The sequence below is a fragment of the Mixophyes fleayi genome, chromosome 7 (genome assembly GCF_038048845.1).
Source record: "Mixophyes fleayi isolate aMixFle1 chromosome 7, aMixFle1.hap1, whole genome shotgun sequence".
NCBI classification, from domain to species: Eukaryota; Metazoa; Chordata; class Amphibia; order Anura; family Limnodynastidae; genus Mixophyes; species Mixophyes fleayi.
The window spans coordinates 24473747-24490207 of NC_134408.1; the positions used below are offsets into that span (position 1 = coordinate 24473747).

The 16461-nt window shown below is 42.5% G+C and overlaps 1 protein-coding gene across 2 annotated transcripts in view; it reads right to left on the bottom strand.

The window, feature by feature from the left end:
• The window catches only part of LOC142097510 (dynein axonemal assembly factor 8-like), a 78284-nt gene that overhangs the window by 53919 nt on the left and 7904 nt on the right, over positions 1–16461 (bottom strand). Inside the window, exons 5-18 of one of the 2 annotated variants that reach the window (XM_075179400.1) lie at positions 15330–15411; positions 13900–14068; positions 11109–11306; positions 8269–8580; positions 6916–7063; positions 6423–6611; positions 6184–6336; positions 4806–5000; positions 3566–3676; positions 3342–3486; positions 2911–3226; positions 2777–2835; positions 2140–2294; positions 916–1057 (exon numbers count right to left, since the gene is read on the bottom strand). In XM_075179400.1, the coding sequence (XP_075035501.1) occupies positions 916–1057; positions 2140–2294; positions 2777–2835; positions 2911–3226; positions 3342–3486; positions 3566–3676; positions 4806–5000; positions 6184–6336; positions 6423–6611; positions 6916–7063; positions 8269–8580; positions 11109–11306; positions 13900–14068; positions 15330–15411 (2374 nt within the window). Of the gene's footprint in view, positions 1–915; positions 1058–2139; positions 2295–2776; positions 2836–2910; positions 3227–3341; positions 3487–3565; positions 3677–4805; positions 5001–6183; positions 6337–6422; positions 6612–6915; positions 7064–8268; positions 8581–11108; positions 11307–13899; positions 14072–15329; positions 15412–16461 lie in introns of both variants that reach the window. The other variant, XM_075179399.1, reaches the window with a different exon arrangement.

Consider the following 16461-nt stretch of genomic DNA (forward strand, 5'->3'; position numbering starts at 1 on the left):
GAGGCGTGCGTTAGTGTGTGTGTGTGTGTGTGTGTGTGTGTAAAAAACTATTTTCTCAGAAAGGGCTCATCCAATTGACCTGAAATTTGGTATACTGACATTATTTGACAAAAAAATTAGAATAGTCAAGTCAGTTAACTTCCATCATCCCCCCTTCCCCCCCGTGGGAGGGGTAGTAAAGGCTAAATTTACGAGTTGAGGGGTCAAACTCATTTTCGTGAGGTAATTTTACCTCATGAACACACATTAAAAAGGGCGCTTGCGTCGGGAACTAACGCTCTTCCCCTGAGGAGGCCTGGGCTAGGTCCAAATGCATGACAAGAACCTTGTAAAGGGAAACTTCCCTTTACAAGGCAGTGCCACTTTAAATTTAAGCGCTGAAGACGCTGAACTCGCCGGAGATGAAGAATCCGGAGGTTCATACATTTACCCCCAGAGGTCTGTATGCTGGATACGGCCCTCAAAAGCTTTTTTGTGGGCCCAATATCTCTCAAAGTTTCATAAACTCTTATTGATAACTTTTTTTTAATACTATTACCTCTCACTCCCTGGATCTACCAGTGGTTCTGCCTTGATATAATAGAACCTAAGTAAAACAGCTGGGTCCACAAAATCAGTTTTCAGAGTTTAGCTGCCTGCTGCATCAACGTATAGGAAATATTTTTCTTCTTCAATATTTTAAGGATAACTCCACCCAAAACTTAACATTTCACTTTAGGTGGATATAGGCTTTTGTCAGCAGGGATTTTTGTACCTTAAATACTGGTGGATACTCATTATTGTCCTATGTCTGTATTGTAAACAGTATGGACAGCACTTCTAGATATGACGCAGCTTTATTAACACAATAATGCACAAATGTTATTACATAACTAAACGAATAAAGCTATTTTCACGTTCTACAAATGATCTGACCGTGGAGGAGGGCTGGTGTGTGATGGCCAGCATTCTCCTTCCTGAGGAGGAGGAGCAAGCAGTGGAGGCGTGGCTCAGGTATTGATGGGCAGGGATCCCGCTGTGGTTGGGTTGATGGCTTATTTGGGCAGAAGACTGACAGCTGTAACATAATGAGAAGATTTCAGGTAAGTTCATGCTCAAATGACTAGATACTTCATCATTTACTAATTCTGAGTGGTTTAAGTGAAGCAAATTTGTGTCTAATCCTGGATTTTAAAAAAAGAAGGAAAGTATGACTTTATTGTATAGAAAAATATCTATTGAGGTCCGGATACAAAGCAAAGAGTGCTTCGCCAAACTTTGTATAGTTTCCCATCAGTTATGGTGAATGCAGCACTAATTAACCAAAAAAACATTTTTTTATTCTATACTGTTTCCAAAAAATTAACTTACTCAAATTCTATATGACCATCTCGCAAAAATACTGGAGTATAATAAATATAGTCTATTTTTGCTTTATAGCTGCACTACCACCTACAGAAAAGATTTTACTAATGTGCCCCTGCCCCATGGCTCCTTTGTTCCTTTTACAATCCTGCACGCCTACTGGGAGGTGGGGGGGGGGGTTTGGTGTGAGTGCGAGAACCAATTACAAGCCGCAATCAAGAGACTGCAGTTTGTGATTGGTTGTCTTGTTCACACCCTCCTTTGTCCTCCTCCATTTTAAAGTGGCAAGTGTCATAGATTTGCCGGGACTGTATAAGAGAACTGCTGAACCCCTGGGAAAAACGGCTACATGTAGCAGCCCCCAGAGCGCTTACCTGTATTGCAGCTGTCGCCATCTTCTGAGAGCTGGGCATATGCGGTTCTCTGTCTATGGTTGGCCCCACAGCCCCACAGCCGAGTTAATGTGCTGACATCAGAGGGTTTAACTGAGCATTACACTAATGTATTTATGCTACCGACAACAGGGGGACTGTGATGCCATGGTGGCTGTAGACAGGGGACTGCATACGCCTGAACCCCTGAAAACAGTATAAGCTGCAGTACCAATAAGTGCTAGATACACTCTAGCTGAATTTATCCTCTATTAGGCACTGTATTTAGAAAACAATTTCATGATTTGGGTCTATTCTGCACATATACTCCGCAACAACAAGTCTACAAAGCCTTTAAATGCGTAAGTATAATAGAACATTAATCCTCATTCCACTTGCTTGTTCTCACTACTCAATACTGTACCTGGGATGCAGACATGTTCATCACGGCAGAACGTTTAGCAGAAAGACGCAGCTGTCGGATCTCGTGTACGTGGAATCCTCGCTGGCAGCATGTGTCAATAATATCTCCATAGGCATAAGGTGGTACAGATGGGGAGACAACGAGAAACACATCCCCTGGAAGGGCCAGTAAACAAGTGAATATAGTGACAAGAGTTATGTCTTTACTGTTCCTGAAGAACACACAGCAATGTCCACTCAGTCCAGCCTATCAAGCCCGATAATAAGCATCGTCTGATAACGCTGCTGCTGATTCAGGTGCCTCTTACAGGGATTGTCAGCAATAAATATATAAAATGAAATACGCTTTTGGTACAAATCAAAAAAAGTTTTGTTTTTATTTTTCTTGTTAAAATGTTGCTGCCTTGTTCAATCATCTTACTATTTTTATCCAAAATAAAATGTATGCTCATTATGAATTAATGGCAACATTCATCTATTTAGTTATTATTCTACAGATGTAATGGCGGTGGAGGTTGAGTTCAGGGACAGCAATTAATAGAGCGGCGATTCAGCAGCAACGGTGGCCTAGGGGGGACATAATCTGTCTTCATCTCCTTTAACAGATGATTGAAGATTGTTTGCATTGCGTTACTTACCCCTAGTGGTGGCTGTCAGTAGTGCAGGAGGAAGGCAATCTTCTGTGGGGCTCAGAGACCTGAGTCAGGAAAAGCCAACAGTTATGTCAGATAACAACACTGCAATATATAACACCACAATGATCTAATGTTACCTGGGCTGGGTGCTCCTCCCTGGTGGATTCTGAATGCCAATCTTTAAGTTCCCATTACTGGGTATCCTACCCCCGAACCACAGGCTGAGATCCCTGTGTATGCGTCCAGAGGTTCGGGAGTAATACAGAAGAGTGTTCTCTCTAGATCGTCCATAAAGGGCATTCAATGAGTTTGGGTCTGTCAGACGGGCAAGTTGGGGATCACAAGGGCCTGAAATGTTCCCCCATATCTCGCTGGCATGTTGCCCACGCAGTGCCAATGTCAGGACTGGTGGACTTTTTGCATTCCCTTCAGCATTGGAAGTAGGCAGCAAGTCTGAAAACCAGAGAAAATATAATTATAACAATAAAGATGGGAGAATGGGAAAGAATAATCTACTTCAAATGTAATAAGCAGTACAAATGCCCTTTTCTTGCCAGCACAAACCTACCTATTTTTAAATGTAGAGCAGAGGATTGTGGGTACAGCAGTCTTAAGCCACACACATCCAGTCCTGCCATGAGAATGAGGTGCAGAGCATGGTGAAACGCGACAGAGTCTCGTAGAAGCGTGTCAAATAACATGACAGGGATCACCTAAGGAGAGACGGCAGACTTAAGAGCACTGCATGGAATGGGGTGTATGTGTAAGTGTTAGGCCTGGGAGAATTCTCACCTCCATCTCACTATCCATGAAGAACTCAGGGGAAAGAGCACTCAACCTCTCCTCCGTCTCCAGTGTTTGCCAGAAGAATCCAGAGGATGATGAGAAAACTTTCTCTACTGCCTGATAAACACACAGAGACTCTTTTCAAGACAGCAAAAAATGGAAACTGATCACTGATAGTGTCCAGTGTAACAAATCTTCACCATTGTCACCAGACCTCCTTATATAATGACAAACCTAAATCTATCATGCACAATAAGGAATATCTTCCACCTTCCCTCACCCCACTACTACACCACACACACAACCTAGGCGTACACACAGGGCCTGATTATCCAATATGCCGACTAGGCTGCAGCCTAGGGCACGATGCTTTGGGGAACACAACATTTTTGTGGTGCAAAATTGTGGCAAGAAGAGGTATAAAATTTGATTTTCCAATATAAGAGGATAGTTGTTCTTCAAATAAAAATAAAAACATGAAAGAAAAATGTAGTAAGGTTTTAATCTTGACGTATTCCCATGGTAAAGGCTGAAGACATGGAGTCATCCTTGGGCGAGCACTTGGGGATAAGTGAGGAGAGACAAGGATGGCGAAATGCACAGGCGTGAGAGCCCCCTCCCCTTCATATCTTCACCCTCAGTAGACTTTGTTCATGACTCCATTCTGCTATATAGTTCTGGTTGTAATGAAAACAAAATCGATGACTGTGACCCGTTTAAAAAGCCAAGTGAAGCTGAGTTTCAAAACATGGAACATAAACATTGGTGAGTGGGGTGAAGGAATACTGCATATTAATCAGGCGTGGAAGTTGAGGGGGTGCTAAGAGCATATAAGCCTTGGGCGGCCAGAACCCTTAATCAGGCCCTGACTACACAACACATACAACCCCCCGGCCCACCTCCCTCACCCCTCTACCAGAGACAACATACAGCTTTCCACGTTCCCTTCTTATTGACGGTCAATAATGACTACACAGAATTGACAACACTTTGCAGCCAACGTCAACAAATTGCTAGCCATCATCTGTCACCTGACCGCCACAAAAAAAATACTTTACCTCATCAGCTTCCAACCATAATGGGTGACACTGGTAACAGTGAAGAAAAGGCTCTGTTACCCATGACAACCAATCAGAAAGGTGTCATACAATCATCATAGAGAAACGACAGTCAGAATATGAGAAATTAGTCCATTCTTGACATAAATGTCCACCAAAATAATATGATAACACGTGAATTCAGGTACCTGTGGGTCGGGATTCAACATTGCTATGCTGCTCAGTCTGATGGCTGGTACCTCCAGGTTCAGTGGGAAGAGCTGTCCCATTAGCTGCTGCATTACCGCATCACTCCACCAGGTGATGCTCTGCAGGGTGTTGCGTGACAGGAACAGAGATGTCTGCTGGTAAAAACTTGATGTCCCGCGGTGGTCTTCTCTGCCCTGAATGAGTGAGTTAAATAAAACACCACACCATAGATTACAGGGCTTTACCTTTTACTCAGTTATTAAAGGACCTTTAAACCTAAACTAGAAGTTACCTTATATAGAAGAGCTGATGAGAAGACTCGGAAGGTTTTTGGAACTGAAGATATTTGAGGTAAAGTAGTAATCATGAGAGGGGATATCCTCTTATGTACAGCAGACGTCCTGTCCTTAGGCCTGATTTAGAGTGTAATGTAAAAATATGTCTGTACAGTTACGTTTCTGTGCCTTTATTTTGAGTTGCACGTATGTCAAGTTACATGCAACGTAAAATCCAGCACATAAATAAGTTTAGCGACAAAATGCCACTGTGATCATCACCAACTCAGACACTTACACCAGGCCTATGGGATGGATCTAAAGGTACACCTCCTAAAACCTTGGGCAGCATGGTGGCTCAGTGGTTAGTACTTCTGCCTAAGAGCACTGGAGTCATGAGTTCGATTCCCAACCATGGCCTTATCTGTATGGAGTTTGTATGTTCTCCTCGTGTTTGCATGGGTTTCCTCCAGGTGCTCCGGTTTCCTCCCACACTCCAAAAACATACTGGTAGGTTAATTCCTTGCTATCAAATTGACCCTAGTCTGTCTCTCTCTCTCTCTCTCTCTCTCTCTGTGTTAGGGAATTAAGACTGTAAGCTCTAATGGGGCAGGGATTGATATGAGTTCTCTTTATAGCGCTGCACAATTAGTGGTGCTACATAAATAAATGATGATGATGAAAATGCGTATCTTAAAGACACATGCAAGTCAAAATCGGTCCTGTCAAAGTATAAGAACTTTTACATATATATCCAAGAACGTGATTAGCCCTTTACAATTTGTATTTTCAGCTTAGTTGTTTTTTACATGTATTATTGGTCAATACAGCTACCTTCACTAGCTCAAAGCCTTCTGCAAAATGAGATGTATGAAAACAGTAACACTATCCGCAACTGCTGTCTAATCATGTCAGTGCTGGGATAAGAAAAATACTTTAACCTTTTTGTTAGTATGGGGTCAAACTGAAGCTATGGACCCTGCATTAGATCACATGGACACAATGTAAATCATTTACTGAGCATCAATGACGGAACATATAAGTGGTTACTGCATGGACTCCACCAGCCTTCACAGCAATCATTTCTCCCTATGTCTCTCACCTTGTGTTTGCGCATCTTGGGAGTGATGTGCACTGGTACTTCATGGGGTGAGATACATGCGTACAATGCCAACCCCTCCTCTCGCCACACTTGTTGAAGCCCTAACACCTGGAAAGGGGCGTCACCCTCACAGTGAGAGTTTAATGGTGACACCTGAGATAAGACACATGGAATGATGAGGATTGTTACAGTGATTTTCATTTAGTAATGAAGAACGAGGGCACATGCATTGTACTTACCAACGAGAGGAGCCAGACAAGCAAAGTGTGGTAGGTATTGGCCATGGAAAGAGCGGAGAGTGGACAACGGCCGCTGTGTTGTCCTGGTATAACCACCTGACCACAACTGGACAGGCGTACAGTGAGAAGTAGCAGCTCAACTCCACTTCTCACCGGTAGTGTGTCAATCTCTGGACAGTATGACGCTTCCTGTACAGGGGTATACAATGTTGGTTATTCACACCGTCTACTAATCCCTAGATCCTATGTTATACTACCTGAAACATCCTGTATTGTTTAATGCCTGAGCCATACTTGACCTAGTAGTGGGTAACAAACAGCCTTCATGAAATATAACTATGGGGCGTATAACCAGTAACAATACCACCGTTTGACATATGACACCTAAGTATTATCACTGTCCATTTACACAGCCTGTACTGAGGAATAAATACTTGGGATGTTGAGGTCTTCTCACCAGTGCCCAGACACGTACAGATAGCCGCAATCTTACCGGATGAAACAGAACCGGTGTTTTCTCCGCCATTGGCTGCCGGCCGGTCACAGAGTTCCGAGGTTTCATCCCCTCCAGCTGTGTCTGCATGTTCTGCCTCCTTCTCCTTTCCTTCTCCTGCTTGTCCCTCTGGACCTGCTGATCTGAGCTGCAACGTCCCATGAGACTGATATTTACATGTACCCTTAACTTCTGCATTAACACCTCCTCAAAATAACAACTGTGTGTTGTGTGGTCGGCACATGTACAGTCGTATGCAAAGGTGTGGGCACCCCTGGTAAAACTGCATGTTTCAACGCAACTTCTGCAGGGTACAAAGGTAAGCACAGCACATAGACCACATCTCTACATATAATAATGAACAATTACTATTTACTGAAGTTAACAGATTGAACAAAAAAGTTAAAGTGGCATCTGCAAAGGTACTTCATGGTTTGGTGTAAGGTATATTTGTTACCTTACTGAAATATCCAACCACTTTTCAGCTTCATGTTGCCTATAGCAACCAATCAGAATTTAGTTATCATGTATTTAGTACATTCTACAAAATGACAGCTAGAAGCTGATTGGTTGCTATAGGCAACACCTCCACTTTTTCAAACCCGCAGCTTAGTAAATATACCCCTTTGTCTCATTAGTCCACATCAGTTAGGTTCAAAAGTATTCAGGTTTATCCAAGTATTTGTTTTCCATACTTAAGATATTTTCTATTGTGATTAGGTCTTAGGAACTGTTTCTGACAACCCTTCCATGCAGATCAAACGTAATGTTTAATTATGTACCCTGCAGAGGGTGTGTTAACTTTCATTTGGAAATTCAGTGAAACATGCAATTTAACCAACAGTGCCTAAACTTTTACATACATAAACTGTACTTATTAAAACAATAATTACATTTTTACCAGTGGAACTATCTTTACAAAATCTGCATTTTTTTGCAAAAGAGTGATATCACATGACTGCACATTAAAGAGACAACTTTAAGGGGTAAATGTATTAAACTGCGGATTTTGCAAGTTGCGATATTCGGCGACTTTGAGTAGAAATTTAAAACAACAATGTCTGTAAAGGCAAAACTTGCCCTTAAAGACATTGCCGCTTTAAATTTTCCCTGCAAAGTGTCATACTGTACTCTGAACTGATCCATATGCTGACGCTATCATTCAAACTGCCAGGTTAACTTTCTTTTATTCTTCTTTCCCTTTACCTGTTACAATTAAACCATCAACTACACACATTTTATGGGTTGAACCAATATTGAAATGCAATTTATATTTTCACCTGGAACAGTGACATCAACAAGTCTGGTCAATTAGGAAAGTTGAATTCAAGCAAGTGATTTACAGTCTGTTACCTGTGGTTCTTCTGTATTTTACTGGGGGGTTCCTGGTTGCTTTTTATAGGATCTTCTTTTTTTGTCTCCTGTTCTTTAAAGTAACACTCTTTTTCCAGCCTTTCTTCCTTGATTTGGGGGGTGCATTGAACGCCATTTGTCTTATTCCTCAATCTCTGCATCTTTGTGGGTTGATGGGGTGCAGTCCTGTCCCCACGTTTATGCCCGCTGGTGACAAGTTGTTGGGCACTGTGGTCTGCAGTGCTTGAACAAGGCATCGTCTTGATGTGGCGAAGTTGGTGCAGTAACATACTTTTACCTGTGTGCTCTGACCTGTATGGTGACATCAATATGTTCACAAAGAAACACTGAATGATAGATGAAAAACCTGATTCTTATGTCCACTTGTTAGTGTAGAAAAGCACTTAGTGTAGAAAAGTATGAAAGTGTGTGGTGGTGGTGGTGTCGGCAGTGAGATTACTTACAGAACAGTGCAGTTATGAGTCACTAAGTATGAAAGTGTGTGGTGGTGGTGGTGTCAGCGGTGGGATTACTTACAGAACAGTGCATTCATGAGTCACTAAGTATGAAAGTGTGTGGTGGTGGTGGTGGTGTCGGTGGTGGGATTACTTACAGAACAGTGCAGTTATGAGTCACTAAGTATGAAAGTGTGTGGTGGTGGTGTCGGCGGTGGGATTACTTACAGAACAGTGCATTCATGAGTCACTAAGTATGAAAGTGTGTGGTGGTGGTGGTGGTGTCGGCAGTGGGATTACTTACAGAACAGTGCATTCATGAGTCACTAAGTATGAAAGTGTGTGGTGGTGGTGGTGTCGGCGGTGGGATTACTTACAGAACAGTGCATTCATGAGTCACTAAGTATGAAAGTGTGTGGTGGTGGTGGTGTCGGCGGTGGGATTACTTACAGAACAGTGCATTCATGAGTCACTAAGTATGAAAGTGTGTGGTGGTGGTGGTGTCGGCGGTGGGATTACTTACAGAACAGTGCATTCATGAGTCACTAAGTATGAAAGTGTGTGGTGGTGGTGGTGTCGGCGGTGAGATTACTTACAGAACAGTGCATTCATGAGTCACTAAGTATGAAAGTGTGTGGTGGTGGTGGTGTCGGCGGTGGGATTACTTACAGAACAGTGCAGTTATGAGTCACTAAGTATGAAAGTGTGTGGTGGTGGTGGTGTCGGCGGTGGGATTACTTACAGAACAGTGCAGTTATGAGTCACTAAGTATGAAAGTGTGTGGTGGTGGTGGTGTTGGCGGTGGGATTACTTACAGAACAGTGCAGTTATGAGTCACTAAGTATGAAAGTGTGTGGTGGTGGTGGTGGTGTCGGCGGTGGGATTACTTACAGAACAGTGCAGTTATGAGTCACTAAGTATGAAAGTGTGTGGTGGTGGTGGTGTCGGCGGTGGGATTACTTACAGAACAGTGCATTCATGAGTCACTAAGTATTGGACAATGGAAATGAAGATTGTTGCAAAAGTCTATACTTAATCAATTGGTAGAAGAGGCACAATGAAACCACTGTCTACTGATGTTGTGGTGTCTATTTGCCCCAAATACTTTTTGTATGAATTGCATATATGTGTGTCATATGGATGCTGGACTCTTTCCACATAGTAATCGAAATATTCTGTAAAATGTCAGTTTCGGCACTGGGAGAAGTGTGAATGTCACATCAAAGTCCAACTTTCTATCACTTTGAAACCGCACCTTTCATTAAATTATATTTTCTGTTCTTGTCCTATAATACAATTAGATGCAGCCTCATTTATGTCTTAATTGACGAGAGTGAAGGGACATCAGGGAGTAAATGTATTAATCTGTGGTCTTGAGAAATTGTCGATAATCTGTGACTTGCCGGCACTATTTAAAACAACTATTTTATTAAAGGCAAAGCCAGGCGGGTTCTGTCTTTAATAAAATTGCTGTTTTAATTACCGCCGGCAAAGCACAGATAATCGACAATTTCTAAAGACCACAGATAGATACATTTGCAAGTATAGGACAAGATCTGTCTCTGCAGAAGTCAAATCCATTTGCAAAGTGGAAATGTCTTTTCATCTCTCTGCACAGCAAGGAACGCTGGTAAAAATCCACCTCTTTATCCCATTTTAATAACCTCGCTCTGCAAAACTGGGTGCATCGGTGTACCTACTCCATAGTTTGAGATAGAGGGAGGAGTTGGGCATTGTGAGGGCATTCCTAGCAAACCAAGCCATGGATTTGCGGGCCAAGGTACGAGGCATCTGCTGATGTAAGGAGTTGGGTGGATCATAGATGTTCCTAGCTAGTGCAGGTAAAGCGTATGAGTGTGCCTGCTTTTCATTGAAGTGGAGACACAAGAAGGATTAGATCAGAAATGCTCAAACCCAGTCCTCAAGCGCTACCAACAGTTCATGTTTTCAGGATTTCTGTCTGTAGAAACAGGTGGGACAATTACTGACCCAGCCAAATAGATGAACTCACCTGGGCATGATTAAAGAAATCCTGAAAACATGAGCTGAGCTTGGGCACCTCTATATTAGATCAATGAGGTAAAGGATGGACAGGGCACATTTATGAGGGATTTCCTGCTTTGCAGGAGAGCGCTTAGTTTTTTAATCTGCAAATAATCTTGAATTTTCCGGTCCCAGAGATGTGGTTACATCCCTACTCTTCTAGGGCCACACTTTGCCCATTCCATTTGCTCACAAAATTGACACATACTGTTTGGAAATGACCCTTTTTGTCAGTAGTACCCATCTCTCAAACACAATTACTTAATTTTTCAATCTTGCCAATAGAATGTGCTCTGCTGCCATCTAGTGGTAAGAAATCAGTAAACACTGGCTCTATTATACCTATTATGTGACAAGTCTTCCCTTTGCAGATCCTTCTGTGCTGGTGTTTCTGACTTGTTGTCTGCTGCCATCTTTATGCTTGTATTGAAAGAAGTAGCTCTCAGGTCTATGAAGACGGTGGGAATATTTTCTGAGGGTCTACTACTGTGATGCGGGTTTGTTTCTGTTTGGGAAAGACCTGGTCTGTGGTTGAATATTCTGTAAAGGAAAATGTGGATCAGTTAAATGTTATGCAGAATATGATAAATCAGACATGATAACCTGATAATCTAATTGTATACTATATATGTAGAGGATGAAGTTGTTTGTTAACTACAATCAATTTGTGTTCCATTACTGTTTGGCGGATATTACAAAGTGCCCAGTCAGCTGTCAGAGTGAATGGTATCTATGTTTTGGAGGTAATGCAGATATGTATTATAGTCCAAAATTCCCGCATCTCAGGGCATTGCCACTCACAGTGGAACATTTCTGCATTAGGTACCTGACATTTCCAGCATTTACTGTTTGCTAAGAAATCTTAAATTAGATTTTATGGTTCAGATAATTAATCCAATGAGATAAGACCACAATATAACGAGTACAGTAAGAACAGCAAGAATAGAAATACAAACGTAAGAGACCACCGAGAAATCCTACAAAAAAAGATGTATCTGTAACCCCTTTCCCTACAAACTGTCCAGTAATTATCAGAGTTGGACTCAATTAGCGCATACATGTTTTCCTAAATTTGCAGCCTGATTAATTCTAAATTAAGAGCCCACTGGGGTAGGAGGGAGATCACAAAGTTTAAACCTGCGCCCCAAGTGGTCACATCTGTATGTTTATGGGGTAGGATATCACCTATGGGAGATCGTCTTTTTAATGTCCTGTCCAGGCTAGAGAATAAATCCAGTGAAACAATACTGCCCCCTACACGGATGGGACAAGAAGAGAGAGAGAGAGAATGAAAGACAGAAAGAGAAAGAGAGATAGGGTGAATGAGAGAGAGAGAGAGAGAGAAAGACAGAATGAGGGGATGAGAGAGAGAGAAAGAAAGAAAGAGGGAATGAGAGAGAGAGAGAGAGAGAAAGAGGGAATGAGAGAGAGAGAGAGAAAGAGGGAATGAGAAAGAGGGAATGAGAGAGAGAGAGAGAGAGAGAGAGAGAGAGAGAGAGAGAGAATGAGAAAGAGGGAATGAGAAAGGGAGAAAGAGGGAATGAGAAAGAGAGGGAATGAGAGAGAACGAGAGAGAGAGGGTGACTGAGGGAAAATGATAATTAGAGGGAATGAGAGGGAGAATGAGAGAAAGTGAGAGAGAGAGGGAATGACAGAGATAGAGAGAGAGAGAGAATGAGAGAGAGAGAGAGAGAGAGAAATAGAGAGTGAATGAGAGAGAGAGAGGGAATGAGTAGAGAGAGAGAGAGTTGAGAGAGAGAGAGAGAGAGAGAGAGAGAGAGAGAGAGGGGGAATGAGAGAGAGAAAGAGAGAGAGAATGAGAATTACAGAGAATGAGAATGAGAGAAAATAAGAAAGAGAGAAAGAGAGGGTGAATGAGAGAAGGAGAGAGAGGGAATGAGAAAGAGCGAGAGAGAGAGAGAATGAAAGAGAGAATAAGAGAGAATGAGCATTAGAGATAATGAGAGAGAATGAGAGAGAGAGAATGAGGGAGAGATAGAGAGATCGATCCCATCAGGACAGTGTGGGGGAGCATTATCTGCTTATAGTGGAGTGGAATTTTCTTATATGAAAATTTCAGGGGTTTAGTGGTCCTTTAAGAGGGAGAAGGGAGAGGTTAGGGAGAAAAGATAGAGTTACAGAGAGGGAAAAAGAGAGAGAAAGGGCGAGGGAGAGAAAATCCATGAATGAATGCTGCACAAAAGCATTTTTTTATGAGAAAAAATACAGCTTTAATATTGAGCATCAGTAAATCTGTAAAGCTTTAAAAGTGCCCCCACCCTTTAACAGCTCAGACATGTCTTCAGCATTCAGTTTAATTTGCACCCCACTGTCTACCTAACTGCCCACCATTACATGTATTCTGGCTCATCATATCTATTGTATACTACAGATGCGCTATAATGCATATCAACCAATTAGAAATCGGCTTTGACCAGTCAGACTACTGGAAGCAAATATCTGATTGGTTGCTATAGGTTACCACTTGGTTAAATGTACTCAACATATGGTCTGGAACTCCAATACCAGGACGTCCAAATCAATAAATGAAAGCTGAAATTCATGCTGGAGAATGGTCCTGAGACCGGAATCTTATATTTCAGTACAATAATGTAGATGTGGTCATCTCATCTTGCTGAACATTTGTCTGGTCAGAATACTATTATTAGTTCCAGGGAAGGGCCTATCATTTTGACCTAGAGCCCCTTCCAAGGACTGAATTTGCGTCTGCTTGGATTACAAATATATTACTGATGAGCTTGTCCTGGCCCTATCATTAAATCCTCTTGTGTTTCCCATCCTGCTGTCATGTCCAAGTTTATTAAAGGCAAACTGAGCCTACACTTCCCCACCTATGGGCTATACATTAAGGTGTGTCCCAAGGTAACACTATGTTTTTTAATTTTTCGCTATATAATCATTTAATATATATGTAAAGGGCCAATATGTTTAAAGTAACATTAAAAAAAATTGCCCTACTAAACAATAGATAAACATGTATAATAAGGTTTCGTATTGGAAACATTTTGTTTTTCTGCAATAGGTGAAATTCCTGCCCTCCAATATCTTGACTATTCACGGAGACTACTGGCTCCGAGGACCAAACCCGCCATTCAGACCATCCCCCACATACCCGTTAGGGCTCTCACTGCAGACTGGTTCCCTGTGTCCTTCTGTCGGACACCGACCGGGAGACATGGTCTGCGACTGTCTGACACTTAGTTCCACCAGCTGCTCCATGATCTGATCTTGACGTTTCTTTGAATTGTTCTCCACAGACAGTAGGGAAAGTGGAACCTTTTCTACTGTGGAGAGAAGAGTTTAACCTCCATAAGTTAGACAGAAATGGAAAATAAGACTTATTTGTGGTCAGGGGAAGCTGTCCTCACTCCTTCCGAAGGAGCCTTGATCATGTAGGCAGTGTGCTGTTCATTAACAGGAGCGAGGACACGCTCCCATGACCATGGCAGACATCGGGGGTTCCGCCAGATCGGGTGGATTGCTGAAACACAGGTAAGTTGTGTTTTGTGTTTATGTTTAACCAATGGAATTCTACCCCTGAATGTTCAGTTTTGTGTGGAGTTTGCCTTTAAACAAGAGACAAAGGCTGTCACTGGAAAACACTACTTCAAAAGACACTATTCCAGCCAAACGTAAATCATATCAAGGAACCCGATTCCAAACTGAGGTCTTTACTATTTAATTAGCTACAACTGACACCCTGTGACATCTACATGTAAACTTACACAATGTAAGGCTGACCGGTACATAATCTTACTAAAGCAGTGGTAGGAGAAGGCAGAGGCCTAACTAGACATTTGTGAGACCCACAGCAATACTTTGGTAGGACCCCATGTACCGCCCAGTTGTGGCCCCGTGCCAGCTGCACTATAGCATACTTAGCCTCTCCTCCCCAGGGAGATCCCAGAGGTAAGATGATGTCTGAGGACAGAAGGGGGCAGGCCACGGCACATTGCGTCATTTTGGTCCAAAATTACATGATTTGCAGCAAGACGCGTCATGGAGGCTCCCATTCTGCCCCACTTCACTAAGAATTGGGCAGGACGCGGGAGAATGGCCTGCTCTCCTGAGATTCCGGGAGACCTATCTGGAATTCGGGAGTCTCCTGGACATTCTGGGAGAAGGGACAAGTATGCACTATAGTTTCATCTCACTAACATACACTAATATGCCACTATGGTAGTTAAGGCCTTGAGAGAGGGATTATCACCTAGAACAGTGGTTCCCAAACTGTGCGCCTAGGCTCCCTGGGGTGCCTCTGTGATCTCACTAGGGAGCCATGGCCAGGGTCAGTGGTAAGCAAGACGGGGGGCTACTTGGTAATTATTTTGGCTTAGGGGTGCCTTGAAAAAAATTTGGAGAACCTAAGGGTGCCTTGAACTGAAAATGTTTGGAATCCACTGCCCTAGAAGATGGATGTCTTGGACATGGAATCCCAACAGTTCTGCTAGTTAGGGGAATATCATTGTGGGTGGAGTATAACTGAGACAACAAAGTACTGATGCATAGTTACGTGAATGTGAACACGTGTAGTGAGCTCACCAGGGTCTATTCCAGCATCGGACACGATTCCTTCATCTGTCAGTCGTTGGAGGATCAGATCCAGGTCCCACTGTTCTATCAGCTGAAATTAGATTTTTATGACTTTATTATAACCTTGTATTGCTATAGGAACAACATATTCCGCTGTGCTGTACAGAGTCACTTCAGGGACATGACATAAATGATAACAAGCTAAAGAAACCAGGAAACATGAGGAACTGAATTCCCTGCTCCCCACAGATCCATCATTCTAAACAGAATAGGGAAAATTCTATACACAAATGGCCCCATTCATCTAGGCAGTTATACTGAGCGCAATGTGCGTTTGTTTTAATCGCATGTAAAGCCGACATACGCACATCCGAATTCAACAAGGAGGGGATCTGAAGATACGTGCGCTGATGAATTCAGGTGTAGGTCTGCTCTGCTCTATTGCACAGGACACTGCAGGATACGTCCAATACAAATGTGGAATAGAAATTCTCAAAAGAACGCAGAGAAAAAAGAAAATATTCAATTGATGTCACCTGTTAATAATGTAGCCATTAATAACAAAACATTTTTTTAAAAAAGTGTGGATATTTTAATTTATTTTTGTCCATGAAATACATTTATTAGGATGTGATGAATGTCTACTGCACATAAAATACATTTTGACAGTTGCTCCTGACTGCAAACACATGTTATAGCATGAATACGCAGTCGTCATCACTAGTAATTGGCACTTAAACTAGACCTGTAGCTGCAGCAAGAGATACGGCTGAAAAACAAGTACCAGAGAGATACCCAGAGCTTGAATAGGATGCTGCTGCGTGCACTCCCGAATGGCACGCCCCATTCCCGCCCTGTTCCCTCCCTGAAATCGTAGGCTTTAACAAGTGTCCTTTGCGCTTGATGACGAATTGAAGCTCGCTACGTTCTGTGGCCTATGGTCCGTTTCTGGGCATGCGCAAAGTAATTTTGCGGATGATACGCACAAGATCGCCGTTTACGTCTCTTGATGAATCAGTCCTAAAGAATACAATGGGCTAAAGAACTACCTTAGTGGGCTTTCTGTCTGCAGCAACAACATTTAACAACAATACAGTTAGGTTTCCAAGAGCTCAATGTTCGCTGAGTATTCTGCAGTTAC